Consider the following 27,553-nt stretch of genomic DNA (forward strand, 5'->3'; position numbering starts at 1 on the left):
TAACTGAATCTCTGTACCCCTGAAACCAACACAATATTGTAAATCAACTATACTTCAATTAAAAAACAAAACAAAACAGGTCTATGTTCCTAAAGCAGCACTAGTGGAAGGACAGTCTATTCTGAAACAGGAAAAGCTTTCATTGTTTTTGCCCTCAAATGCCCCTCTAAGGGAACATCCCCAATTTGGTATTCTAGCTATAACAGGGAACACAGCTACACAAATTCTGCTGTTCTGGCTGGACTGCAGAGCACTGCAATCTGCTGCTGACTTTGCAGACTGCAGCATGTTTGACTCTGGGCGGATGTGCCCAGTCATAATGCCAGCAACTGATAACAACCTCTTCTGCTGATTGAAGAGGAATACAAGGGAGAGGAAAACAAACCACCGCGGGGTTTGACCTTGTTGTGCTGCATAATCCTTTTCATAAAATTGTACTTGTTTCCTGCTCCTCTGAGGGCTTTGCCTTCTTATTCAATTACTGTTTGCTAAGCTCTGTTTAACAGGCAGCAGCTGAAACCTAAGAAGAACCTGACTTGCACCACCTATGTGTTGGAAAGATGCATTGCCCTGTGTCTTCAAACTCAATTCAAAGTGGAGGGGACACCGAGGGAAATGTGGGTACCTAGAGACTGTTCTGGAAGTTATGTGCAGAGTAGAAGCTACTCAGGAATCACTGGGGACAAAATCAATCACCATCACTATCTTGTTATCAATTAGCAAAAATGTTATCATGAAAAACCCACGACAGATGTTCCTCTCGATGTGTTTTCATGGGCAGAGATTAAAGTGGTCCTGCCACTGAATATTGAGGCCTCTTTGAATGGAAAGATGAAGAGATGGAGGTTGTATTCTGCATTTTCCTCTGGACTATAATTATCGTATTTGGTAGACACAAGGCCACAGTAATGCCAATTACTGTAATGCCAATTGACATTTCAAAATGTCAGTAAGTTTGATCCTGTCATTCTTATAGTTCATTCAAGGGATGCACAGTATTTCATAAACATACTTCTTCACAGGATCCAGAGAAGAAGTGATCAGCATCTCAACTTCCAGACAGACTTTGGGATGGTTAGATGATATTCAACAATTCAGCCGAGTCAAGGCCCAGAAAAAGCTACAACTCTAGGATACTTTACCTCAAATGTCCCCATACACTAACTGCTCTCTCCGGTCCCTTCCATTCTGTTGGCAAGATATGAACACACAAGCTGCTTCATCCTTGGTTCTCAAATTGACAAAATGCTATTGATGTTCCTCATAAAGTACCATAAAACTATCTACAGATGAAATGAAGGGGCTCCCATTTTCTGTCAGGGGTAGTAGAGGGAGCAAAAGAGAAAGTATTTGCAAACCATTTGGTAAACCTGAAAATATGACTGAAATACTTTTTATTAATCATATCATCACCAGCTTTCCCCTGACCATCAGCAGCATTGGTGTCAGCTTGTTAGCTGTAAGAACCCTCCTTCAAGAAAGACTCTGACGTCTGTTGAGCAAATGCTGCCAATTTTTCTATGACTGGGTAACATCCATGATGAAAATTGCTGCAACTTGATCTGGTGAATGAAATCACCAACTCTATTTTGCAGAAAGGCACAGTTCTAGCAGGACTGACCAGGAAACTCAGTCCATTACATAATCTCACTTCCTCAACGCCATGTAATTTGTCATGCTGCTATTTTCTATAATAGTCCCTCAGCAAAAAGATGCTTCTGAGATTTATTTGCCAAAATCATCGTTATGAGACATCTTATGGCAGTGTGATCAGGCAGGGAAAAGGTAAGGAAGAAAGTAATTAATATGTTTTATGTAGCCACACAATACTAGGCAATGGTATAAGCACTTTATACATATTACTGCATTTATCCTAACACCTTTGTTAGACCATAAACTTTATGAAAGGGATTATATCTTTGTTTATAAAACATACTGATATTCTCAAATATTCATAATACATAGCTATAGCTTCAGAAGCTAGCAGGGTTCAGGTATTTGATAGGTTTTTTAAAGGCTTTTGAATAAATTAACTACCATGCAAGGGTAATACTATCGTACTTAAATTACAAAAATTAGAAATCTGGAACTTTAGAGAGATTAGATTACCTGCCTGATAGGTAGGTTTGGCTGAGAGTCATGTTTAGGTACCCTTAACACGAAAGTCTGTGTTTTAAATAAATTTGCATGGAATGACAGATATATATTTTTCTCTTTTTTACTTCTGACTTTCCCAGATTGATTTATTTTAAAGTGATACAAAATTAAATGTAATAAAATGTACATGGGTTTCATGTGAACTTGGAAAAACTGATTAAACTTGGAAAAATTGAAGCTGACAGGTTGACTGCTGATATACCTAATATAATGAGACATATGTTTAGTTCTCTAGTACTTGGATGGTACATCCCTGGGCTTTGCTTAATTTCTATTGGTGAAAAGCCCAGTATGTTCTGTTGTTTCAAAGCATAGTCCTTCAGTAGAATAAGTCATGAAATTCCAGATGTGGAAAAACTGAATTAGGTAGTCCACGTGGGTGATGTAGTATTATTGAAGAACAAGAATCCATTTGTTTCTATCAAAATTATAGCTAAGACTTGATTTATTCTGTAACGGTATTATTTACACTATGGAATATTTGAGCTACAAAAGGGTGAATCACCTCTTCCAAGACAGATTTGAAATAAAATAGGTTTAAAATACCCTGTGTCATTCATAAAATCATAGGACTACTCAGTGAAGTAATATGCTATCTTCTTATCATGGAAATCCATGAAGCTATCAATAAATGATCCTCTGAGAAACAAGACTACATGTGGCATCTCCTTTTCCTTCCTAGTAGGAATCTATTAAAGATGTATCCACTGCAAATTTTTCAGTGATATTTTGTGAACACTGATATAAATTATGATAGGCAAAATCCTAAAATGGCCTTCAAGATCCCTACACCCTACTGTAAATGCCCTGTATAATCTCCAAGACTGAATATGATGGGTCTTACTCCATGATTAAGTTATATTATACGGCACAGCTGGCTTTGAAAAAGGGAGATTATCTGGGTGGGAATGACCTAATTATATGAGTCTTTTAAATCTGGGTCTAGAGATCAGAGACAGAAATCAGAGAGATCTGAAGCATGAGAGGAATTCCATGTGAGAAAATATTCTCCACTGTTAAAATACTGGTAAGGACCTGAGAGCAACTTCTAGGAGCTGAGAGTGACCTCCAGCCAACAGTAAGTAAGAAAACGGGGAGCTCAGTCCTCATGGAACTGGATTCTGCCAACAGTTTGAATGAACTTGAAAGCAGATTCTTCCCCAGAGCCTCCAAGAGAGAACTCAGCCTGGCCAGCAAGTTGATTTCAGCCTTGCGGAAAAACTGAGCAGAGAACCCAGTCACAGTGTGCAGGTAATAAACGAGTGTTGTTTTTAACCACTAATTTGTGGTGATTTGTTACAAAGCAATAGAAAATGAACACATAAACTGTGGGTCATGAAGGCAAAAAGGAATCTAACATTTAAAATAATCATTGTTATGTTACATGTTAGTCTTCTAGTAAATCAAAATGAAAAGATGATAAATATGAGAAGTCTAGGTGAATACTTACTTCTAAAAACAGTCATTTATAATCCTAAATCCACAGAGCAGTAAAATAAAATTACCCATAACTTTAAAACATACCTGATGGGCTCTGGTACAACAGAAAATGCTAGGTTTGCTTAATTCTGGATGCACAGCCTGCTAGTGCAGCAGTTACCCTCTCCCCCACAGTTTTACTTCCCTGGAGCCCAGAGTTCTGACCCTGCAAGGCCAGAAAGCAACTGATGTTGCTTATGTGCCAAGGGACTAACATTTTCCTTCGATTTTTGCCATGTTGGAGATTTCTCTGCATTTGTCAAGTTCAAATCCTCGAAAGACAAAAACTTGTGTAATTTTTAGGCTAGCAGATTTAAAACACTGCTAAGGAATTCTCTTGACCTTTGATTTTTGAAATCATGCTTTTAGAGTACTCAAAATATTATCATATGAATAAGCCAAATTTATATTCATACTGTAATATGCCCAGGAACACGGAGCCAGGTGAAATTTACAAAACTCATATTCAAAGACACCTGTAAATCCCCATTCAATTCAGCTAAACCTCTGGGCTTGATGATGGTAATTTTTCATCAAACGTTTGCAAACAGACATCATCCTGACCTCTCATTGAGAGCAAAAATTGGTGGCCAACCAAGGCAAGTATCCAGAACCAACTCTGCTATTCTGTCAAGCAAACAGCATGCCAGTAGACAATTTGTAATATGCCAGGCTGTGTCCCTGCAGAGTGTTCTGAGTCAGACCAGATGCCCATGTGCAGGCTCAGTCCTGGGTCAGACCAAAGGGTAGGCCAATGACATTCAAGCTACAATAAATAGCTTTCTCCATCAGTCAGAATATGTGCAAGATAAAGAGACAGAGAGGAGCTCAGCCATAATTCCATCTGGCTCAGCAGATCTATAGAGGAGGGTGAGGAAGGGGGTAATTTGAAGAAACGAACGTATTCTCAGACCAAATAAAATAAACCTTTTCTCAGAAGGACAGTCCTATAACCAATACAGAAATGGCAAAACAAAACAGCCCCACCCATTCAAAAGTGACCATCAGAGGATGGAAGTTCAGATACAATTTCTTTGCCTATTCTGATCACTGTGCAGTTTTTATCAATTCACCACGATGGCACTTTACACTAAGTGTAAGTTCTGATCCAGGACAGAGTCAGTCACCAGCTGGAAAAGTCAGTCCTGCAAGAAATAAATTAGGTGCCACTGAAAGAAGCGTTCACCCTTCGAAGTTACCACAAGTGGAATTAGAGTGAGTATGTACACACAGTGGCAAAAATAACTGAAGATTTGGTGACTACAACTTGCTTTAAAATAAGTGAAGTGAATGTAAACTTAACTCATTTCTGCTATACCCTTTTGTGATTTCCACATCTTGTGCTAACTGGTCCCACTGAGGCGCAGTTGGACAAATCTGCCCAGAGCACTCAAAGTGACTCAGCAGTCACAGGACCACAGATGCACAGAAACCACCTTAAGACTTGGTTCCTTTTCTTGGAGATTCTGAAGAGGGTGCCAACCACATTCAACACCAGGTTTTCAGAAGTCTCCAAAGAGAAATTCTGCCCCACTGCTAAACAGTTACTTCAAAAACCTCACTGCACAAGTGGCTCACGAAATAAACTCATTGGGGGTAAAATCTACCAAAAGATTAGCCTGATGTTAAATACTGATATTTAATAAGCAACAGGAGAGAAATTAGAGAGAGAACAAAGATAAAAGATCTGAACAGGTTTGGCCAATGGTAGAACAAATAAAAATATCCTACTTTGGTTTTTACTCATTGATCCTCCCATTGGTGACCTACTTCTATGCAAAGAATTCCTCTTTTTCCAGAGCAGTTAATTGACACCACTAGGTGAATCAGTGGTAGCCTGAATGCCTGAGTATCCCATATCAAAAGGAATATAAACATTGGGATTTCTATCTACTCATACTGTTTCAAAAAGCACAGTCTTTGGAGTTAGACAGATATGACTTAAAATACCACTAGTAGAGTGACTGTGTGTGTTACTTAACCTCTCTGAGCTCGTTTCCTCGTGTGTTAGATGTTGATAAATATTTAACGTATGACTTACAGGTAATGAAACCATACATATATTGCAGTGCAGAATATTTTTGTATAGTAGGGTGGTCGGTGAGCGTAAATTCCCTTACTCATCCTTTCCAATCCCCATCTAATTTTAATGTAGGCATATGGAATCAATTGCACCCCAGGACTCTCCTGCCATCTGCAGTGAGTGGGTAGGGAAGAAAGAAAGCCTAACGTGAGAATTTAACAGGTTGATCTAGCAGTGATGACTTTCAGAGTTGAATGATTTTTGTCCCCATTTTGCCATGCTATGACAACGTGACTCACTCTCTACCTATAACTGCAATAATTCCAGGAGCTGTAGATCTTAGGGCTCTCTTCACTGGATTTCCAAAAAGTGTCTGGCAAAAATTTGCCTTTATTAAAATCATGTACTCTCCTGGCAAAATCCCACAAAAGCAAGCCCTTTTCTGACATAACTTTCTCCCTAAATTAAAGGTTTGTGAACCAAAGCACATATTAACACATAGGTCAGTATAAGACAGAAATAGTTCACGTATCAAATTGTCCCAAGCTTTGAGTCAGGAGACAGAGGGTGAGAGTGTCACTCGCCTGCGCTTCCGGCTCACAGCTGGTTGCAAAGCTTGCCTGGCCTGCTCTCTGTGCCTCTTTACCACCTGCAGCCCACCCCAGGCCCAAAAGGACTTAACAGTAATTTGTTCAGCAAATGTCTACAGCATCCTTATTTAAAATTAAGCCTTTCTACCTGCTGCCAAAAGCTATGATCTAAAGAATTTTGGAGGCTCTTTGATTTCCCCTCCCCCACCCCATTCTTCTTAATCTGCAATCTGCCTCCCGTGGCTGCTCAGCATTGACTAACATCAGGCTCTTCTGATAAATCTACCTACAACGTACATGGAAATTCTCTCAATCCATCTCTGTTCTTTTCTGTGCTTATGCATTCATTTCCTGAAGATAAGCATGAATTTAGAATGTGAAACTATGGACGTTAATAAAAAGACAACAATATGTCAGTGAAAACATCACAAAAATACAGGAGGGACAAATATTATTAACTCATTTTGTAGGACCTCTGAAAGTCCTAGCTACAAAGTAGTTGTCTGGGAAGAAACAACTCATCACTTTTTATGGGACAAAATTTTGGCTTCTGAAATCCAAGTTTAAAGTATCACAAAGCAGGGTTCTATTATTTCAAGCATGCATATGGAGACAAACACACTACACAAACACATGCACTGTGTCCAACAATTTATATACATCCTTCATATACTGAGCAAACTGGCCTTACACCTACTTAAAACCAGTGTATCTACTAACACCTGTCTCTCTGTCTCTCATGTACAGTAAGCCATCCACTTTCCAAGGCTTTTGTAGCTAGATCCAGAAATTAAATGTGTGCTTTGGAGCATGTTGAAGTACCATTTAAAGTACTGTCATTTAACTTAAGGACATGAAGGGCTTGAAGAGGCTGCTTCACATCTCATCAAAACCTTAGGAGTTCTCAAGAGGAAATCAGAAGATTACATTTATGCTAAATGCAGGGAAATCCTCTCACAAGGAGTTCACACAAGGCCAAAAAAGATAACTAGTGGCAGAATTCTTTCTCCCCAACCCCAGCTTGTCTGGTCTTCACCATATCCCCCATATCCCTAATCCACTCATTCTACCATCTCCCTGGCCCAAGCAGACAAATTGGTTCTTGGATGCCATCATTCATCTCCTCCGACAGCCCCAACAGAATAGTTACCACAGCAAACAGCCAAATCAAACTCTGTCTTCAGGGTGAGGTCCACATTCTATGGCTTTATCACCTCTGACATGAATTTCTAGCAGATCTCATCACATTAGTTCAATGCAATTACCAGAAATATTAACTGGATATATTTCATTGTAGATAGTCCATGGTATAAACAGGGACAGCATACAGAGGTGACCACCACAGCCCCGAGAGGTTTCAGAGCTTTTGAAAAACAACACTCCTGTAGGATTTCAAAAGGGAACCTTCCCTGTAGATGATACAGCACATCACAGGCCATTTCTCCTTGAATCTCATAATGTTACCCTCTATAGCATCATCTTATTCTCAGGCCTATTCTATTTCTCTACAGAGCTGTGCTTTAACACCACATAATTAAGACAAATCCTCATTTCTCAACAATTTTATGGTCAAGGTTTCACATATCTGAAAAGAAAATGGAAAGTAAAACAACTCTCTAGTCCTATTTTTCTAGAGAGGAAACATAGCAGATTATAATCCAATCACAGGTAATACACACACACACACACACACACACACACACACACACACACATACTCAGTTTACCAGATAACCCTTGTCATTGTTAATAACTCGAGAAAGCCAACTACATGATACTGGGAGGGGGCCGGGGGGAATGTGAAAAATGCATGACTTTGTGGAAGACCCCTTGACTACTATCTCACCTCATTTTGAGAAACAGCTTCGTTTTTTAGAATAATCAGGTTCCCAGCACTCTGCCCACTTTGGCCTGTGAGGTGCCTGCTGTCACCTGCTGCTGCTTGGGCTCCCCCAGGTCCCAGTCCTGTCTGCGCCCCTGTGTTGTAAAACATGAAAGTGTCACTCCCTGAGCCTGCTGTCAGACAGGCCTTGTAGCAGTAGGTCTTGGTGAGGGAGCCGTTCCCTCGCACTTCAATGAAGTGAGGCTGCACTTTGAGGCCGTGTGGTATCCTGGCATCAATATTGTTGTTGGCCTGTTTGTAGAGTTCTGCAGGGCACCTCTCCCTCACTCCACAGAAGCCTCCACAGCACGCAGTGCCATAAGCAGTGTAGCGGTAGCACTTGATGATGCTCAAAACAATGATTGTCAAAAGAAATATAAAAGACACTGTGCTTAATGCTATTATTAGATAAAGTGTAATTTCAGAGTATGTCCGAGGACTTCTCACATGTCTCTGAGTGTCAGGGAGGATTTTGGAAACCCTATCCACTACAGCTACTGTAATGGCCACAGAGGCTGACAGCGATGGCTCTCCATTGTCTCGGACCACCACGGTCAGGTTGAAAGCGGTTCCACTCTCATCTCCCATCTTCCTGGTAGTCCTAATTTCTCCCGTATGTAGCTCTACTTTAAAGAGGTCCAGGTCAGAAATCTGGGCCAGATGGTAAAAGAGCCAAGCATTCTGCCCAGAGTCTGAGTCCATGGCTATGACTTTAGTGACCAGGTAGCCAGCAGGGGCAGTTCGAGGCACCATTTCAATGGCTGCTGACGAATTGGTTGAGGTAGGGTATAGGATGTGAGGGGCATGGTCGTTCACGTCCACTACATACACGTTGGTGGTCACAGTGCTGCTCAGTGGTGGGCTCCCCTTGTCCCGGGCCTCCACAGTCACAAAGAACTCCCGAAATTTCTCATAATCAAAGGAGTTGACAGCATAAAGGCTGCCACTGGCACTGTTAATGGAGACATAGGAGGTGACTGGCAGCCCTTGAATCTCCCTCTCCATGAGGGAGTAGGTCACCTCCGAATTCTCCTTTTCATCTGGGTCTGTGGCTTGCACAGTGCAGAGCAACACCCCTGGCAAATTGTTTTCCTCGATGTAAATGGAGTAGGAGTCCTTCAGGAAGCTGGGTGGATTGTCATTGATGTCAGAGATCTCAACCTGCAGTGTCCGCTGGGATGTGAGCTGTGGTACTCCCCCATCAGTGGCTGTCACTGTGATGTTGTAGGCAGCCACTTGCTCCCTGTCCAGGGGGCCACTCACCACCAGTGTGTAGGAGTTTCCAAAGCCATTCAGTCGGAAAGGCAGTGTGGCCTCCAGGCCCAGGCTCACTTTCCGGTTGGGACCTGAATCTTGGTCATTGACACTGAGAAGGGCCACAACGGTGTTGGGCGCAGCATCTTCAGGCACTGGGCTGTACAGGTCCGTGAGCACCACCTCTGGTGCGTTATCATTCACATCCACGATGTCCACCAGCACCTTGCAGTGACCCACCATGGGCACTGGACCCCGGTCTGTTGCCTGCACATAGATCTGGTAGGAAGAGGCCTCCTCATAATCCAGCTCTCCACTTACCCGCACTTCCCCCGTGCTGGCATCGATGCTGAAGAGCTGCCTCTCCCGGTCCGACGTGTAGCTGCTCAAGGAGTACGTGAGTTCGCCATTGGAGCCCTCATCCGGGTCTGAGGCATTCAGCTTCACCACCAATGTGCCTGGGGGAGCGTCCTCCCGAAGCTGGACGCGGTAGGTGGACTGGTCGAAGGCGGGAGAATTGTCGTTAGTGTCCAGGACAAGCACAGAGATCTGCGCGGTGCCTGAGCGGGCTGGGCTGCCCCCGTCCACAGCTGTGAGAACCAGGTGGTGCAAGACTGCCTGCTCGCGGTCTAGGCCCTTACGCAGCACCAGCTCCAGCACCTTACTGTTCTCCTGCAGGGGTTTCAGGTCCAGCTCGAAGTGCTCGCTGGGGCTGAGCTCGTAGGTCTGCACCGAGTTGGTGCCCACGTCGGGGTCCTGCGCGCTCTCTATGTGAAAGCGCGCTCCAGGTGCCACCGATTCGCTTACCTGAAGCTGGTAGTCGGGCCGCGGGAAGCGCGGCGAGTTGTCGTTTATGTCCAGTACCTCCACCTCCACGGCACTCACCGCCACGGGGCTGTGCGCCAGCACTTCCAGGCTGAGCAGGCAGCGAGGCCGCTGCTCACACAGCGCCTCCCGGTCAATGCGCTCGTTGACGAAGAGAGCTCCACTGGTCAGGTCCAGCTCCAGGTAGCGCGGGCTGGGCGCACCCAGGTGGTTGATACGCAGGCAGCCCGGCCCCAAGCGCCGCAGCTCCAGCCCCAGTGCGCGAGCCACGTTGCCCACAAGCGCGCCAGGTGTCTGCTCCTCCGGCACCGAGTATCGCAGCTGGGAGGCCGCTGGGCCCGGCAGCAGCAGTAGCAGCAGGGAAAGCAGCAGCAGCCAGAACATGGGCGTCCGGAGCCGGGGATGCTCTGTCGCCCCAGGTATGGTGCCTGCCAGCTCCATAGCCGCCGGCCGCGGCGGAGGCAGCCGGGCAGGGCCGGAGGCAGCAGCTTCCCCAGCCGTGCTCCACGCCGGGGCCGCGCCTCCGCCTCCGCCTCCGCTCGTGCCGCCTGCGCCCGCTCCCCCACGCCTCACGAGCTAGCAAACGCCGGGGCCGTTCCCCTCGTGGGCCCTCCGGAGGGCTCCTGGCCCCGCCGCCCGCTCTGATTCCCCATATCCCAGCTCCTCCGCTCGCCTCGGAGTCGCTCAGCCCGGCTTCGTTTCCTGCCGCCGCCGCCGCCGCCGCCGCCGGTCCAGGAGGAGGGAAGAGGAAGCAGAAGAGGAGGGGGAGGAATGCTCAGCAAGTCCGGCTCCGATTCCGCACCGAGGTGGCGGACGGCGACCCGGACTGTCCAGTCGCTCCAGCCACTCCAGCCCCAGCTCCTTCGCCCCGGACCGGCCGGATCCCAGCAGACCCCGGGAACACGGCCACTCCCTTTTTCCCTGCCCCCACTGTCCTGTTCAGCCAGTCTCCACAGTCCCTCGGCTGCTGAACTGGTCTTGTAAGGAGATTATTCTAGGAAAAGCAGTTAAGTCTCTAGGACTCGGGCTTTCAGCTCCCAGAAAAAGATTTCCAAGCGCAAGTCAAGAAAATACACCGAGGGCCTTGGCTAAGTGCGGATATCTGGGCGGCGGCTCCACGTTCAAAGAAACAAACGCCAAGTGAGGCGCTCTGGGGTTACTGATGATGGGGATTATTTCCCTGACACCAACATTTTCCCTGAATACTCCTAAATACTGCAGAAACTTCTAGGGCGGAGGGAGGGGGGGTGGCAAGTGCTGTCATCTTTCGCGGAGCAAGCCTAAAATTAGCATCCTGCGATCCAACACTCAATTCTGCTCCTAGCCAAGTGGCTTTTACTTCCAGTGTGTGCCTTGGCAAATAACCAATATTTCAGGTTTTAATATTCTTTCTTTAAAAAATTGGTTCCATGAAGCTGCAGGCTAAGCTCTTATTTAACCCCTTTTGATCATAGTGGGGAGAATCTGGTAAAATTTTAAAGAGATTCTTCCCTCAAGCTTTTCCTCATTTTACTTCAAATTTTTTTTCATTTATCACCCAAGACATTTTCTTTCTTTCAAGAGTGATTTAATTTTTTTTTCTTTAACGGATGACAATGTCTTCAAGAGCCTGCAAAACCATTACATCAAGAGAGTTACTCTTGATTCCCCAAGCCTGGCTGGAATTTGGACTCCATTAATGCCTTGCAGTGAAAAGTCTGCTGTTACTAAGCAAAATGTGGAAGGCTGGGATTTATCTCACAATAGCCAGCAATTTCAATGGCTGCAGCTCATCTTACATAAATATAAGTTTCCTTTACCCTTCCGGGTCTCTGTTCCCCTAAGACTCCCCCCTTGTATTGCTGCAGAGGCAACAAAAGGATAACCAATTGTCAGTGAACAAGAAGGCAGAAGGATCAGAGGAAGCCTTTCTGTTCTGTGTCATTGCCTCTGTTTCTCTGTTTTGAACATCCACTGTTCCCAGGCCCTTCTATCTATTCCACAAGAGTTTAAAATTCATTGTGCCACTTGTACAAAAGCACTCACTAAAGTGTTCTTTCTCCTTCTTTCTCTCAGCATCCTCTCACCCCTAGATCTTCTGCTGTCATTTTCTAGCTATGAACTGGAACAAAACTAGAAGGAGACCTGACATTTGGCACGCTTCCCTCCTTCAGGGCATAGTTGAAGGGGCCAAGGCACCCAGGTTTCAAAGGCCTGGACTAGCACATCTCTTCCTCCCACCTACCAAGTACAGCAGCTGACAACTCCACAACCTAACCCATTTTATTCCAGAGAAGCTCCCAGCTTCCTCCTATCCCTGCTGCTTCTTATTTGTCCTCTTTGTTCCCTCAGGAGTGCAAAGTGGGAAGCAATTTCCATCACATTCTATTCCTGTTTCTGTTCTTAAGCCTCTGGCTTCTCCCTCTCTGTCTGCTTCTTCCCAAAATGTCCCTACAGTAACTCCGTCTCTGCTGTGGTAATTTGATCTCAGAAAGCCTTTAACTCTCAAGTGCATGAAATGTAGGCCTGGCCTATGTCTTCACCCATTACTTATTTCTGAAAATAAATGGGTTATAGGTGGAATCAAGTTATAAGTTGTCAGGAAGAATGACCTTTTCTTCCCTCATCTCCTCCCAGGGTTTCACAGTCGCTGCCACCTCTGCCCACAGCTCTGAAACCTGGTCACTAGGCATTGACCATGCGTGGACCTGTGCCCCTGAAAAGATCACAGGCACTTAAAGAAGAGATTAAAATGACAGAGGCTTGGTAATGTTTTTAATGGAAGCCCCCAAGTGTCAAATCTCAGGAGAAAAATCAGGGTTCCTCTATTAGCAATCTTGTCATCTTCCAGCAAGGACATCTGCCAGGTTGTCCATTTTGATGTGTTGGGATCATAAGCTTCAACTGGTACTTACTCCCTCAATGGCTGAGAAGACAAACATAGCACCAACACAAATCAGCCACCTCGGGCTTCCCTGGTGGCACAGTGGTTAAGAATCCATCTGCCAATGCAGGGGACATGGGTTCGATCCCTGGTCCAGGAAGATCCCACATGCCGCGGAGCAACTAAGCCCGTGCGCCACAACTACTGAGGCTGCGCTCTAGAGCCTGCGAGCCACAACTACTGAAGCCCGTGTGCCTAGAGCCCGTGCTCTGCAACAAGAGAAGCCACCGCAATGAGAAGCACGCACACAGCAACGAAGAGTAGCCCCCGCTCGCCGCAACTAGAGACAGCCCACACAGCAACGAAGACCCAACGCAGCCAAAAAAAAATAAAAAAAATAATAATTAAATAAATAAGTTTATAAAAAAAAAAAAAAAAAAAAATCAGCCACCTCTTCAAAGACGTACTAAAGAGATGGCAAACTCTGTATTTGGCACTACAATGATTTAGTTGCTCATACTATTGTACATGTCTCATGCCAACCTTACTAGTTGGTGGAATAGGATTGCTTAGATTGCTGGCAAGTGCCCTGTCTACGAATATTAATACTAATGCCTCAACCACACCACTATGCATTCCTTCCTTTCCTTGGACCTTCAAGAACCCCCTATTGAAAAGCAGAATAGCGCAGATTTTGAAGTCAGTCACACCGCTGCCAATGACTAACCGTGTGGACTTGGTCATGTTACTTAACCTAAGCTTCAGTTTACTCATTTTAATTGGGGAAGACAATTTTAAGTAAACTCATAGAATCATTACGATTACATGAGATGACGTATATAAAACAATCTGAGAGAGATTAAGAGGTATAAACTTCCACTTACAAAATAAATAAGTCACAGGTATGAAATGTACACTATGGGGAATACAGTCAATAATAATGTGATATCTTTGTATGGTGACAAACGCTAACTAGACTTATCACGGTGATCATTTTGTAACACATAGAAATATTGAATCACTATGTTGTGTACCAGAAATTAACATAGTGCTGTTGGTCAATTATACTTCACAAACAAACACACAGAAAAAGAAATCACACAACACTGTAAATCAACCATACTCCAATAAAATTTTTTAAAAAAGAAATAAGATCTGTGGTTAAGAGGTGGGGGGGGTAGGAGAGGGGAGTTTAGATGAAGGTAGTCAAAAGGTACAAACTGCAAGTTATAAGATAAATAAGTACTAGGGATATAATATACAACATGATAAATATAATTAACACTGCTGTATGCTATACATGAAAGCTGTTAAGAGAATAAATCCTAAGAGTTCTCATCACGAGGAAAAAATTTTTCTTTTATTTTCTATCTATATGAGATAATGGATGTTCATTAAACTTATTGTGGTAATCGTTTCATGATGTATGTAACTTAAATCATCATGCTGTACACCTTAAAATTATACAATGCTGTATGTCAATAATATCTCAATAAAACTGGAAAGAAGAAAAACCAATCTGCATAGTAATTGACAAGTATGTTATTATTATCATTATTATTGTTATTATTAAAATGCAACAATTTATTATCATCAGATAACCTTAGTTGACAGTCTATATATAGCACGGCCCTTTAAGGTATCAAACAGAGATAAGCACCTGTAACTATGCCAGACAGAAAGTCAGTGATGATGGAGAAGATGAGTGTGCACCAAAGTTAAGCTTACCCAATTATTTCTAGAGCTTAGCCTATATTTTGAAAACAAAAACCAGTCCCTTTCTATATCAGCAAAGAAAAGGGACTTCCTTCATGAGAATTCCTTCAAGGGATTTGTTCCCTCACAAGAGATTCACCTTTTTAGGATATGTGAAAATACTTTAGCAACAGAGTACAGAAGCGTTCCCCAAAATGCTGTAATCTCTAGCTCCCAGTATAGAGCTTGGCACAGAGGTACTTAATTAATGTTTCTTGAACAGAACTAAATTTACAACTTTACCTGTGCAATTCTCTCAAATAGAAACAGCTTCATCTTTTCTCTCCCCCTTTTAAATGTTCTCTATATTTCAATGTCCATCTTAAAACCTACCTAATCCATGAAACATTGCCTACTCTAAACATACTGTCTTTTTTTTCTCTTTCATAGTCTACATCTCTCTCAATGCTGACATTCAGAATTCTGAATGTGTCATTCTTTAATTCATCCAAATGCTTTAATATTATTTCCTTACCTTAATTATACACAACCTACAAGCAGAAGCCGTGTTGTTTATGTCTGTGTTTTTCTTCACAGTGTAGGAAAACTTACAGACTCTCAATAAATAAGTGACGGCTGTTTCATTTTCTTCAGATCCTTTTTTAGCAGATTCAAGAAGTGCTGCTACTTCTCCCTTTTTTCCCCAGGTCTAATGGTGAGAAGGCTCAAGAGCCTACAATGATTTTACTTCCTTTAAATTTTAAAATTCAAAATATTTCAAATGTGGAGAACTGAATCCTACTAATGAAGTTGCTGGACGCTAAGAAAGGCTCTGCTCAGAAGTATTATCACTCTTTCTACTTTATATTATAATTAAAAATTGTAAAATAAAGGTATTCCTTGCTCATAACTAACATGGAAAGTGACATGATCCGAGAAGTGCCACAAAAAGACATGATTTTGTTTACCCCCATGTTAGACGAGAACTTTGAAATAGTATCCCTTAATTGTATTTGTAAAATGCATCTATCACAAGGTCATTGGACACAGGAGCAAAACCAATCAGAACACAACCCAATTAAGCCTCTAAGAAAAATACTGGTATGGGACTTCCCTGGTGGTCCAGTGGTTAAGACTCCCAATGCAGGGGGCCCGGGTTCTATCCCTGGTCAAGGAACTAGATCCCCGATGCCACAACTAAAGATCCCGCGTGCCACAACTAAAAAATGAGAAAAGATCCCACATGTGGCAACGAAGATCCCGCATGCCAACTAAGACCTGGAGCAGTCAAATAAATAAATAAATCTTAAAAAAAAAAAAAGAAGAAAGACAAATACTGGTACTCAGTGAACTCTCCTAATTCACATAAATTTTCCTTTCTCTATTATTAGTGCCATTACAAATCATTTTACTTTGGGGGACCCAAACAATCTGGAGTCTTTTGGCCACAGGGCAAGGGGACATGCTCATTAGTTGGATCAGGCTTTGGGCTGACCATTATGGGAGTACCTGCCAAATAGGGAAGGTTCTAATTTTCAATTTTAAGTTGTATATTTATGTTGTTCCACAAACTGAGCACATGATATATAATTTAAAAACAGAGACAAATGAACATCCCAATGTTTAGTGTGGTCCAAAATAGTTTTAAAATTCCATCTTGTTATAAACGAACTGCACTTCTGATCTTTATGCATCTTCAGAAGGAAAATGTTTACCAACATGATTACAGCATTTGTCACAGGTACAGCATCCAGTGGTTGGAGAGATAAAAAAGATTTTTCAAATAACATTATGGCTGAATTTTTTCCACAGTCTCTTCCCTCCAGAGGGAATGCATTAACTCTTAGGGAAAGATCCTCCAAGTTTTTATTGATAGTTCTGAGAAATTAATATACTGTTGATTTTTGACTGAGGCATCTGAAAATTGCTTAGAATAAGCAAAGGAACTCAAACTATCTTTGGACAAGTACCAGTAAAAACAGAGAATACATTAAAGTCTTGGGGCAGATTGTGTAATATAAGAGATAAAATCAAACTATTCAATTATTTGAGGGCTTTGCTTCTCTATCAGTATTTTCAATTGAGATGGCCTACCAAGAATCACAGAATATTAAAGGTTGAGAGAGATTTAGAAAGTATCTCACCCAAATTCTTTATTTTTCATTGAACAAAATGTTTCAGTAGAACTTGAACCTCAAGGTCAGTGAGGAGATAGGAAGCATAAAAGTGCTATAAGTAAGCCAAGTGACAAATAGTCTTCCAGAGTACTAAAAGAACTTACGGATGTGACTATTTTTCCTATTTTTTTGGAATTTTTCCAAATTTCCTATTTTTAAAAAAGTGCCATTGAGTTTGATATAAATTCCTTCAAAACTCTATTGTTACTAAAGTAACTGTATATGAGCACTTAAAGGCATTCAATACTAGGGACTACTTTGGCTTAACTGAAAACTGGTAACATCAAACCTACCACATAGACTTAAAAAAAATTTCACATGGGCATTTTAGATTTTCAGTTGCCAGACTCATTGATAAGGGAAATGCTACAGGCATAGTCTATTTGGAATTCGTGGAGACATTAAACAAATTCCCCCCAATATATCCTTACAGACAAAAGGAAGAAAGAAAGGCTGCAAGACAGTATGATTAGATGATTTCATAATTGTTTGGATAACAGTGAGACAAAAAGTTTATTAATGGAATGCTTCAGCCTGGAAGGAAAATTCCTGTAGGTGACTGCCGAGATTCACCATTGGTCTTATCCCTTATTCAATATTTTATCAATGACTCAAAGTGAGGAAGCATCAAGTGTCCAGGCCAATCCAGCAACAAGCTGAGCTCTCTAGAATGAGAATATCAACTGCCTAGGGTAAAACATGATTCTAATTCAATAACATTAGTACCAGTATTCTATCTGAGACTCAATACATGCCAGAAATTGGTAAGTTTGTATTTAATTTCTGGCTTCCAGTATTGCCATTAAAACCTGTTCCAAGCTTCCATTCATCACTCAAGGCCTTTTATTTTAATAGAAAAACTTGTTTGGGCTCTGCTTCTCCTCTGCAGTTCTTGGGATTTTAGCCATAGAATAAAATAAGATGGTAATTTGGCACTAAAAAATATCCTTGTTCCCAAGTGGGTTTTAGCCACAGCCTTCATCGATCTGTATACTGTTTTTTTCTATTTCAAAAAATGTAGATATTGTTGAGGTACCTCAAATTGGAACTGTTTTCCAGGATATGACCTAAGCTCAGTCTAAAGGAAGGCCACGGCATCTCCTTTCTATACCCATTGTGTCTGTTGCTTGGAGAAAACAAACTTATACCGCCACCTAAAAAGGGTGAATTCTCAAAAGTATCTGTTCATATATTCAGAGTATCAAGTAATTGTTGGCTTTTGGGGTCCTCCTTGCCATGCTGATGTCTTAGCACTACTGTTTACATATTATGTCTATACATATTAACTCATTTAATGCTCACAAGAGCACAATCCCCAGTCAGGTTGGTACTGATGAAGAAACTGGATCCCAAAAAGGTGAAGGAATTAACAGAATCTTCAGGAAGCTCTTGTCCATGCCCTTGTTTCTTGAGATAGTAACACTACATCTGACCACTACACATGCACTTCTAATTAAGAATCATGTTACTGGCCTCCAGCAATTAATTTCCAAGTATTTTATATGAGATCCTATCCAATTGTTTTGGGGTTTTTTTGCGGTACGTAGGCGTCTCACTGTTGTGGCCTCTCCCGTTGCGGAGCACAGGCTCCGGATGCGCAGGCTCAGCAGCCATGGCTCACAGACCCAGCCGCTCCGCGGCATGTGGGATCTTCCCGGACCGGGGCACGAACCCGTGTCCCCTGCATCGGCAGGCGGACTCTCAACCACTGTGCCGCCAGGGAAGCCCTTCAATTGTTTTTATAACTACAATTTTTTTGTCTTTTAGAGACTTCAATTGGAATATATATATATATATATATATATATACATACATATATATGTATTTGGACTATATATATTTTTTAAATGGCTGGCCTTAGCAAAAGTGTTATACAAAATAGATTTGTATTTCATATCCCAGCCTCTTCCTTCAGTACTATCTTCCCACCTATGATATTCTGCCTAAGTAATGGGGTTTTACAAATGAATTGGCTTGTGGGATCTTAGTTCTCCCACCAGGGATTGAACCCGGGTCCCCTGCATTGGATGCAGAGGGTCCTACCCACTGGACTGCCAGGGAATTCCCAGACTTTTCTAATATAAATCTCATTAGTGTATTCCTTGTGATGGATTTTGTTACATAAATCCTTTAGCAGTTATGTGTACATTATAAGGTGGGTAAAACATAAATTCTCTAAATTAGCCAAGTTAAGATGTACTATGTATTCTGTGATATTAAAAGATCCTTTAAGGCATTTTGATGAGAAATCAATGTTACCTAAAACCTTTATCAAAGTTAGAAACCTTTTATTAAAATTAGAAAAGACTTATAGATTCTTCAATTTTGTGGTATCCTCAGAACTTTTTACACATATCTTTTAGGTAGTAAGATCTAGGATTAAATTTCTCTAGCAATTATAGACGCAACTCCACTTCAAGGTTTTTAATCCCATTGTATGCTTAGGTCATGCACCTACTTAGGGTCCTCTTACAATAATCCTGCTTGATGTAAAACCAGACTCCAAGATTCAAGATCTGGCTCTACTGTTTATTATGTGTCATTGGGAAAGTTTTTTTTTTTTCCTCTAAATCTCAGCTTAGTAAAATAAAGAAAAATAGTACTTACTACCAACAGTTCCTGCTAGACATTTATTCAGATAAAGCATGTAAATTTTTCATTGTATAAATTCTCAATGATTATTAGCCAGAAAAAGGAGGGGTGCAGCATGGGGACAGAAGTCTCATAAAATTATCCAAATAACCTGAGGAGAAAGGAGGGATGAGTCAAAAGACAGCAAAAGCCCAAGTTTCTGCATTCCTTTTTTGCGTACTCTACTTGACTGACAGAATTGAGAAGAAAAATCTAGTTCTATTTATAGTAATGGTTCTATTTATACAGCATCTCTGAACTAAGGGTCTCAAAGATCATTTAACTTATACATCTACAACTTGAAGTTGCCTGATGCCAACTTCAGCTTTTCAGTCCTAAATAGGAAAATATATATATGTGTGTGTGTATATGTGCATGTGTGTATACACATGCACACACACACACACACACACACACACACACACATATATATACACAAAACTCCCCAATCAACACTTTAACGTGAGACTTTTCTTTATCTACATCTATTGGAGAATTTTCCAATAAACTCAGTGAACCAAAGACAGTGGGGTGGTAACTTTAATGAAGATATAAAACTGAAGCACAGAATGGTTTGATAATTTACTAAAAATACAGAGTTGATTTCAAGCAGAACTGGGGAAAAAAATCTCAGTTCCTCTCTTTCCAACTCAATGTTACATCTATTACAACAGAGTTGTCACCCTAAGATATTCAATATCCTTTATAATTAAAATTTCATCATAGCCTCTCATGATTGGTTTTCTGCTGTACTCTCAAACTAGACTAGTATACCTCTGATCCAATTATCACAAGCTCATTTAAACTGTATATGAAAGATTTATTAGTTCATAAATCAATGAATACATAGGATATATTGGACAGATATGCCTCCTACGATATGTAGATTTAGTGTTCCTTAAGCTAGCAGGAGTTGAAGAATAAATAGGATTTTCAAGTTACAAAAAGTCATTCTTTCCAAGTGTCAACAATGATGTGTTAAGAAAGTAGCAGCAACCCTAAAAATGTCAGACTGTGAGTTTCCTGAGTACAAGGATGAATATTGCATCCTTGGATGAAAAAGTTAGCTATAATTCTGAGAACTAGGCAATTTTAGTTTGGGGGTAGGCACAGAAAATTAAATTATCATGGATTATTCCCTATTCTTATTCTCTCCCCAACATATTTTGAAAAAAATCATGGAGGGATTCAATGGTGTTACAATAGATAACCAAATTAAATTATCAAATTTAATTCTCATTAAAGAATTTGTATATGCATCAAGGTTACTGAGTCAACATTAAAAGTGAATGGAGGGACTTCCCTGATGGCACAGTGGTTAAGAATCCGCCTGCCAATGCAGGGGACACAGGTTCAAGCCCTGGTCCGGGAAGATCCCACATGCTGCAGATCAACTAAGCCTGAGCACCACAACTACTGAACCGATGCTCTAGAGCCCACGTGCCACAACTACTGAGCCTGTGAGCCACAACTACTGAGCCCATGAGCCACAACTACTGAAGCCTCCAGGCTTGGAGCCCATGCTCCACAACAAGAGAAGCCCACAATGAGAAGCCCCCAGACCTCAACAAAGAGTAGCTCCCACTGACTGCAACTAGAGAAAGCCCACGTGCAGCAACGAAGACCCAATGCAGACAAAAATAAATAAATAAATAAGTGAATGGAGGTTTATTTTCCCTTGATGACAATGATAGAGACGCTATTCAACAATAAATTCCTAAAAAATTCCTAGAGCTCTGAAAAAACAACATCTACAAATTCACTTAGGTGGTTGTGTAAATTTATGTGTACAACTTTGAGAGGAAAAACGTTATTTGATATCTCAGTAGGACATAGACATATTTGCATACTTGGTTAAAGTGAGCTGTAAAAAAATTAACTTTAATGCCTTTATGTGATTTCCATTAGTTATCTTAAAATAGAATGCATCTTGGAACTCTTTCAAATTGCATATTAAGAAATTCACAGAATGATAGTGACTTCAATATATACTTTCTTGAGAATTTTGTTTCTGCTTTCTTTATATCTTCACACTTTCGAGTCCAAGACTGAGGTTCTAAGCTTAGGGAACTTAAAAAAGTTAATAAATTAAAAAAAAAAAAGTGAATGGAGGGACTTCCCTGGTGGTGCAGTGGTTAAGAATTCGCCTGCCAACGCAGGGGACACAGGCTCTATCCCTGGTCTGGGAAGCTCCCACGTGCCGCAGAGCAACTAAGCCTGTGCACCACAACTGCTGAGCCTGTGCTCTAGAGGCCACAAGCCACAACTATTGAGTCTGTGTGCCACAACTACTGAAGCCCACGTGCCCTACAGCCCACATGCCACAACTACTGAGACCACACACCACAACTACTGAAGCCCGCATACTCTAGGGCCTGCGTGCCACAACTACTGAAGCCTGTGCAACTAGAGCCCATGCTCCACAAGAGAAGCCACCGCAATGAGAAGCCCGTACTCGCCACAACTAGAGAAAGCTTGCGCACAGCGACAAAGACCCAATGAAGCCAAAAAAAAAAAAAGAAATGATGAAAACTTTAAAAACATGTATGCATGGGGACTTCCCTGGTGGCCCAGTGGTTAAGAGTCCACCTTCCAATGCAGGGGATGTGGGTTTGATCCCTGGTTGGGGAACTAAGATCCCACTTGCTGAGGGGCAACTAAGCCTGCACGCCGCAACTACTGACCTGCATGCTCTGGAGCCCACGTGCCACAACTAGAGAGCCTGCGTGCCACAACTACTGAGCTCATGTGCTCTGGAGCCCACACACTCTGGAGCCTGTGCACCACAACGAAAGATCCCACATGCCGCAATGAAGATCCTGCATGCCGCAGCTAACCCGCCGCAGCCAAATAAGTTAAGTAAATAAATAAGTAAATAAATAAATAAAAATATGCATGGAACATGTTTTTTTAAAAGAGCTGTAAACACATATAATTGTGACTCTACTTAGGTTTTGGGATTACAGATGATTTCTTTTCCTAAAACATCTACAATGATCATGTGGATTTTTAATGAAATTTTTAACGGAAAAATTATTTTAAAATCTATTTTCAACTTTACTGGCTACCTATTTCCTCATGATAAAATCTAAAATTCTAAGCATTGCATTGAAGGATCTTATCTGATTCTAACTTACCTTTCTAGCCTCAACTTCTTCCTTGCTTACACATGTACAGTATACTCTGGCCAAAACAAACTATTTTCAGCTTCTCTTATGCTTTCTCATTCCTCCAGGCCTTTATGGTTTTTGCTCTGCCTGAAATATTCATTCTCCACTCTACCTCCTTGCTTCCTAAATGATCCATTAATCTTCTGCTATAGAGATATCTTATATGGGAAGATTTCCCTGCCTATCCCCACCCTCCATCAAACACCATACTGAGTTAGTTGCTTTTCCTCTGGGCTTCCTACGTAGCACGTATTTGTTTCACTGTAGCTCTAATTTGTTTGTATTATATTTGACAGTTTACCTGTTTGTTGTTGAGATATCTTTCACTGTTATGGATTACATCTTATCTGTCTCCACATTTTGAGTGTCTCATGCTCAAAAAAGCATGTCAAATGGAGTGACTAGAATAAAGAAATATAGAAATTGTTGTATGTCAAGTAAAGCCACAAATACCACCTCTAATAAAGTTTGATTATCTGAATGTTTTTGTGTTTTCTTTTTTTACTGAAATATAGTTGACTTACAATGTCATGTTAGTGTCAGGTATACAGAACAGTGATTCAGTTATATACATACACACACACATATATACGTATATATGTATACATAGATGTGTATATATATGTATTTTTTCAGATTCTTTTACCTCATAGGTTATTGTCTGAATGTTTTAAGTGAAAGCATGTGCTCTCTTGGTTCAGTTACTAAGTATTTCATAGTAGAATTAATATATGAATTACTTTCTTTCCAAAATTAATAATAAAATATTTAAATCCCCCTATGAAGCATTTCAATACTACTTAGATGCTAGTCTGCTGGTGATAAAACTGTATAATAGGGAATCTCAGCTAATGGCAGCCTAAATTATTTAGAGCAGCCATCTTACTAAAAGCAAGTAAATATTCTGGATAAAATATTAAAACAATTATCTTAAAAGCACTAAAAACCAGATAAGTTAATGAGGAACTGCTAAGACAAATTCTGGAGGAAACTTAAATCCAAAGAGGTGAGCAGAATTTTGAACTTGCTTTTCGTTCTGAAAGCATCTGCCAACACAAACTTGGACATAAATTCAGATAATTTGTGGGATGAGGAAGACAGAAATTAAGGACCAAAATGTACATAAACTAAGGATTCTTATAGGCTCTCCAAACTACAGTAATCTGGAACCCCAAGGACTATATTCTCCAGGTAACGGTGTAACAAACCTATCCACTCTCCAGCCCAGAGAACTGCTGGGGAGTTTGACTTGGAGCCAACCAAAACAGAAGGAAAACAGGAAAGGAAAAAAAATCTTATAAAGTTGTGGTTGGATACTGGATATCCCACAGATTTTCAGCTGGGTATACATAGAGTCTAAGTCTCCAAAGACCCTCAAGTCTTGAACTTAGATTAAAGCAGTTTACAACTAGTAGTTTTCAGACACTGGCAGGTGTAAATAAAAATCTATCCTGAAGGCACTTTCATTCAAGATCTCAGGATATCCCGACAAATATTATTTTCAGGGTAACGACCATCACAAGTCAGGGGAAATCTGGCACACATGGAAATATGGAGCTGTGATCAAAAACCAGCTGAAGGGCTTCCCTGGTGGCATAGTGGTAGAGGGTCCGCCTGCCGATGCAGGAGACATGGGTTCATGCCCCGGTCCGGGAGGATCCCACATGCCGCAAAGCGGCTGGGCCCGTGAGCTGTGGCCGCTGAACCTGTGTGTCCGGAGCCTGTGCTCCGCAAGGAGAGAGGCCACAACAGTGAGAGGCCTGCTTACCACAAAAAAAAAAAAAAAAAAAAAAAAAAAGCTGAAGCAGCACACAGCAGAAACATACTTTCAGACTGCAGACTCTAGAAATATCAAAGATTTAATATATTTAAAGAGATAAAAAGCAAGCTTGAAAATATTTTCATAGAAGAAAAAATAAATTTAAAATGTCCCAGCAGATTTGAACAATAATAAATAGAATTTTTAAATGAATAATATAATAACTGAAAAAAAAACCTCAAGGGAAACTTCTAATAGCATATTAGACACAAAATGAAGACAAAATTAGTAAAACTGAAAGAAAACTAGTAAGAAATAACTCATAAAACAGCACAATGAGGGGTTTCCCTGGTGGCGCAGTGGTTGAGAGTCCACCTGCCGATGCAGGGGACGCGGGTTCGTGCCCCGGTCCAGGAGGATCCCACATGCCACAGAGTGGCTAGGCCCATGAGCCATGGCTGCTGAGCCTGTGCATCCAGAGCCTGTGCTCCGCAACAGGAGAGGCCACAACAGTGAGAGGCCTGCGTACCGCAAAAAAAAAAAAAAAAAAGAAGAAGAAAGAAAGCTGGAGTAGCAATACTTATATCAGACAAAATACACTTTAACACAAAGAGTATAATAAGACACAAAGAAGGAACTTACATTATAATAAAGGGATCAATCCAACAAGAAGATGTAACAACTGTAAATATATTGCGTTGGCCAAAAAGGTCGTTCAGGTTTTTCTGTAAGATCTTATGGAAAAACCCGAACGACCTTTTTGACCAACCCAATATATGCACCCAACATAGGAGCACCTAAATACATAAAGCAAATATTAACAAATGTAATGAAAGAAATTAACAGTAACGCAATAATAGAAAAGGACTTTAACATGCCTCTTACATTAGTGAATAGATCACCCAGACAGAAAATCAATAAGGAAATGCTGGCCTTAAATGACACATTAGGCCAGATGAACTTAATAGATATATAGTCCATTCCATGCAAAAGCAGCAGAAAACACATTCTTTTCAAGTACACATGGAGCATTCTCCAGGATAGATCACTTGCTAGGCCATAAAACAAGTCCCAGTAAATTTTAGAAGAATGAAATCACATCAAGCATCTTTTCCAGCCACAACACTACAAGACTAGAAATCAACTATAAGGAAAAAACTGTAAAAAATAAAAAACCCCAAGAACACAAACACGTGGAGGCTAAACAATATGCTAAACAACCAATGGGTCACTGAAGAAGTCAAAGAGAAAATCGAAAAATACCTGGAGATAAATGAAAACAGAAACACAACGATCCCAAATCTATGGGACACAGCAAAAGCAGTTCTAAAAGGGAAGATTACAGCAATACAAGCCTACCTTAGGAAACAAGAAAAATCTTAAACAATCTAACTTTACACCTAAAGGAACTAGAAAAAGAATAACAAACAAAACCGAAAGTTAGCAGAAGGAAAGAAATCATAAAGACCAGAGAAGAAATTTATGAAATAGAGACTAAAAAAAAAAAATAGAAAATATCAATGAAACTAAAAGCTGGTTCTTTGAAAAGATAAACAAAATTGATAAACCTTTAGCCAACTCATGAAGAAAAAAAGAGGACCCAAATAAATAAAATCAGAAATGAAAAGAAGTGACAACTGACACCACAGAAATACAAATATCATAAGAGATTACTGTGAACAATTATATGCAAATAAAATGGACAACCTAGAAGAAATGAATAAAGCAAAAGTAAACAAATGGGACCACATCAAACTAAAACAGTTTTGCACAGCAAAGGAATCTATCAACAAAATGAAAACGCCACCTACTGATTGGGACAAGATATTTGCAAATGATATATCCAATAAGCTGTTAATATACAAAATATACAAAGAACTCATATAACTCAACATCTAAAAAACAAACAACCTGGGCTTCCCTGGTGGTGCAGTGGTTGAGAGTCCGCCTGCCGATGCACGGGACACAGGTTCGTGCCCCAGTCCGGGAAGATCCCACATACAGTGGAGCGGCTGGGCCCATAAGCCACGGCCACTGAGCCTGTGCGTCCGGAGCCTGTGCTCCACAACAGGAGAGGCCACAACAGTGAGAGGCCCGCATACCGCAAAACAAACAAACAAACAAACAAAAAACAACCTGATTAAAAAATGGTCAGAGGATCTGAATAGACATTTTTCCAAAGAAGACATACAGATAGCCAACAGTTACACGCAAAGATGCTCAACGTCACTAATCATCAGGGAAATGCAAATCAAAACCACATTGAGACATCACCTCACACCTGTCAGAATGGCTATTATCAAAAAGACAACAAATAAGAAAGAAGTGTTGGCGACAATGTGGAGAAAAGGGAACGCTCATGCACTGTTTAAAGGAATGTAAATCAGTGCAGCCACTACGGAAAACAGTATGATGTTTCCACAAAAGATTAAAAATAGAACTACCATACAATCCAGCAATTCCACTTCTGGGTATTTTTCCAAAGAAAATGAAAACACTAGTTTGAAAAGATATACGAACCCCTATGTTCACTGCAGCATTAATCACTATTAATAGCCAAGATACAGAAGCAACCTAAGTGCCCAGCAACAGCGCCCAGTTGAGATGAATACTACTCAGCCATAGAAAAGAATGAAATCTTGCCATTTGTGACAACCTGGATGGACTTGAGGTTATTATGCTAAGTGAAATAAGTCAGACAACCACAAATACTGTAAGATTCCACTTATATGTGGAATCTAAAAACAAAACAAATGAATAAACAAAACAGAAACAGAGTCATAGATACAGAGAACAAACAGGTGGTTGCCAGAAGGGAAGGGGTTGGGGGATGAGTGAACTAGGTAAGGGAAATTAAGAGGTGCAAACTTCCAGTTACAGAATAAACGAGTCACAGGTATAAAATGTACAGTGTGGAAAATACAGTCAATAATAATGTAATATCTTTGTATGGTGACAAATGGTAACTAGACTTATTATGGTGATCACTTCATAATGTACAGAAATATCAAGTATCTATGCTGTGCAACAGAACTAACATAGTGCTGTA

General features: G+C 41.0%; 1 protein-coding gene across 6 annotated transcripts in view; it reads right to left on the reverse strand.

The window, feature by feature from the left end:
* LOC116750459 (protocadherin alpha-C2) overlaps positions 1-27,553 on the reverse strand; it is a 159,156-nt gene that overhangs the window by 36,367 nt on the left and 95,236 nt on the right. Inside the window, exon 1 of one of the 6 annotated variants that reach the window (XM_032625131.1) lies at positions 8,095-10,963. The exons of 4 other annotated variants lie outside the window; for them this stretch is intronic. In XM_032625131.1, coding sequence (XP_032481022.1) covers positions 8,095-10,650 — 2,556 coding nt within the window. In that variant the 5' untranslated portion in view covers positions 10,651-10,963. Of the gene's footprint in view, positions 1-8,094; positions 10,964-27,553 lie in introns of those variants that run through there. One more of the 6 variants, XM_032625136.1, reaches the window with a different exon arrangement.

The sequence above is a fragment of the Phocoena sinus genome, chromosome 3, assembly GCF_008692025.1.
Source record: "Phocoena sinus isolate mPhoSin1 chromosome 3, mPhoSin1.pri, whole genome shotgun sequence".
Taxonomy (NCBI): domain Eukaryota; kingdom Metazoa; phylum Chordata; class Mammalia; order Artiodactyla; family Phocoenidae; genus Phocoena; species Phocoena sinus.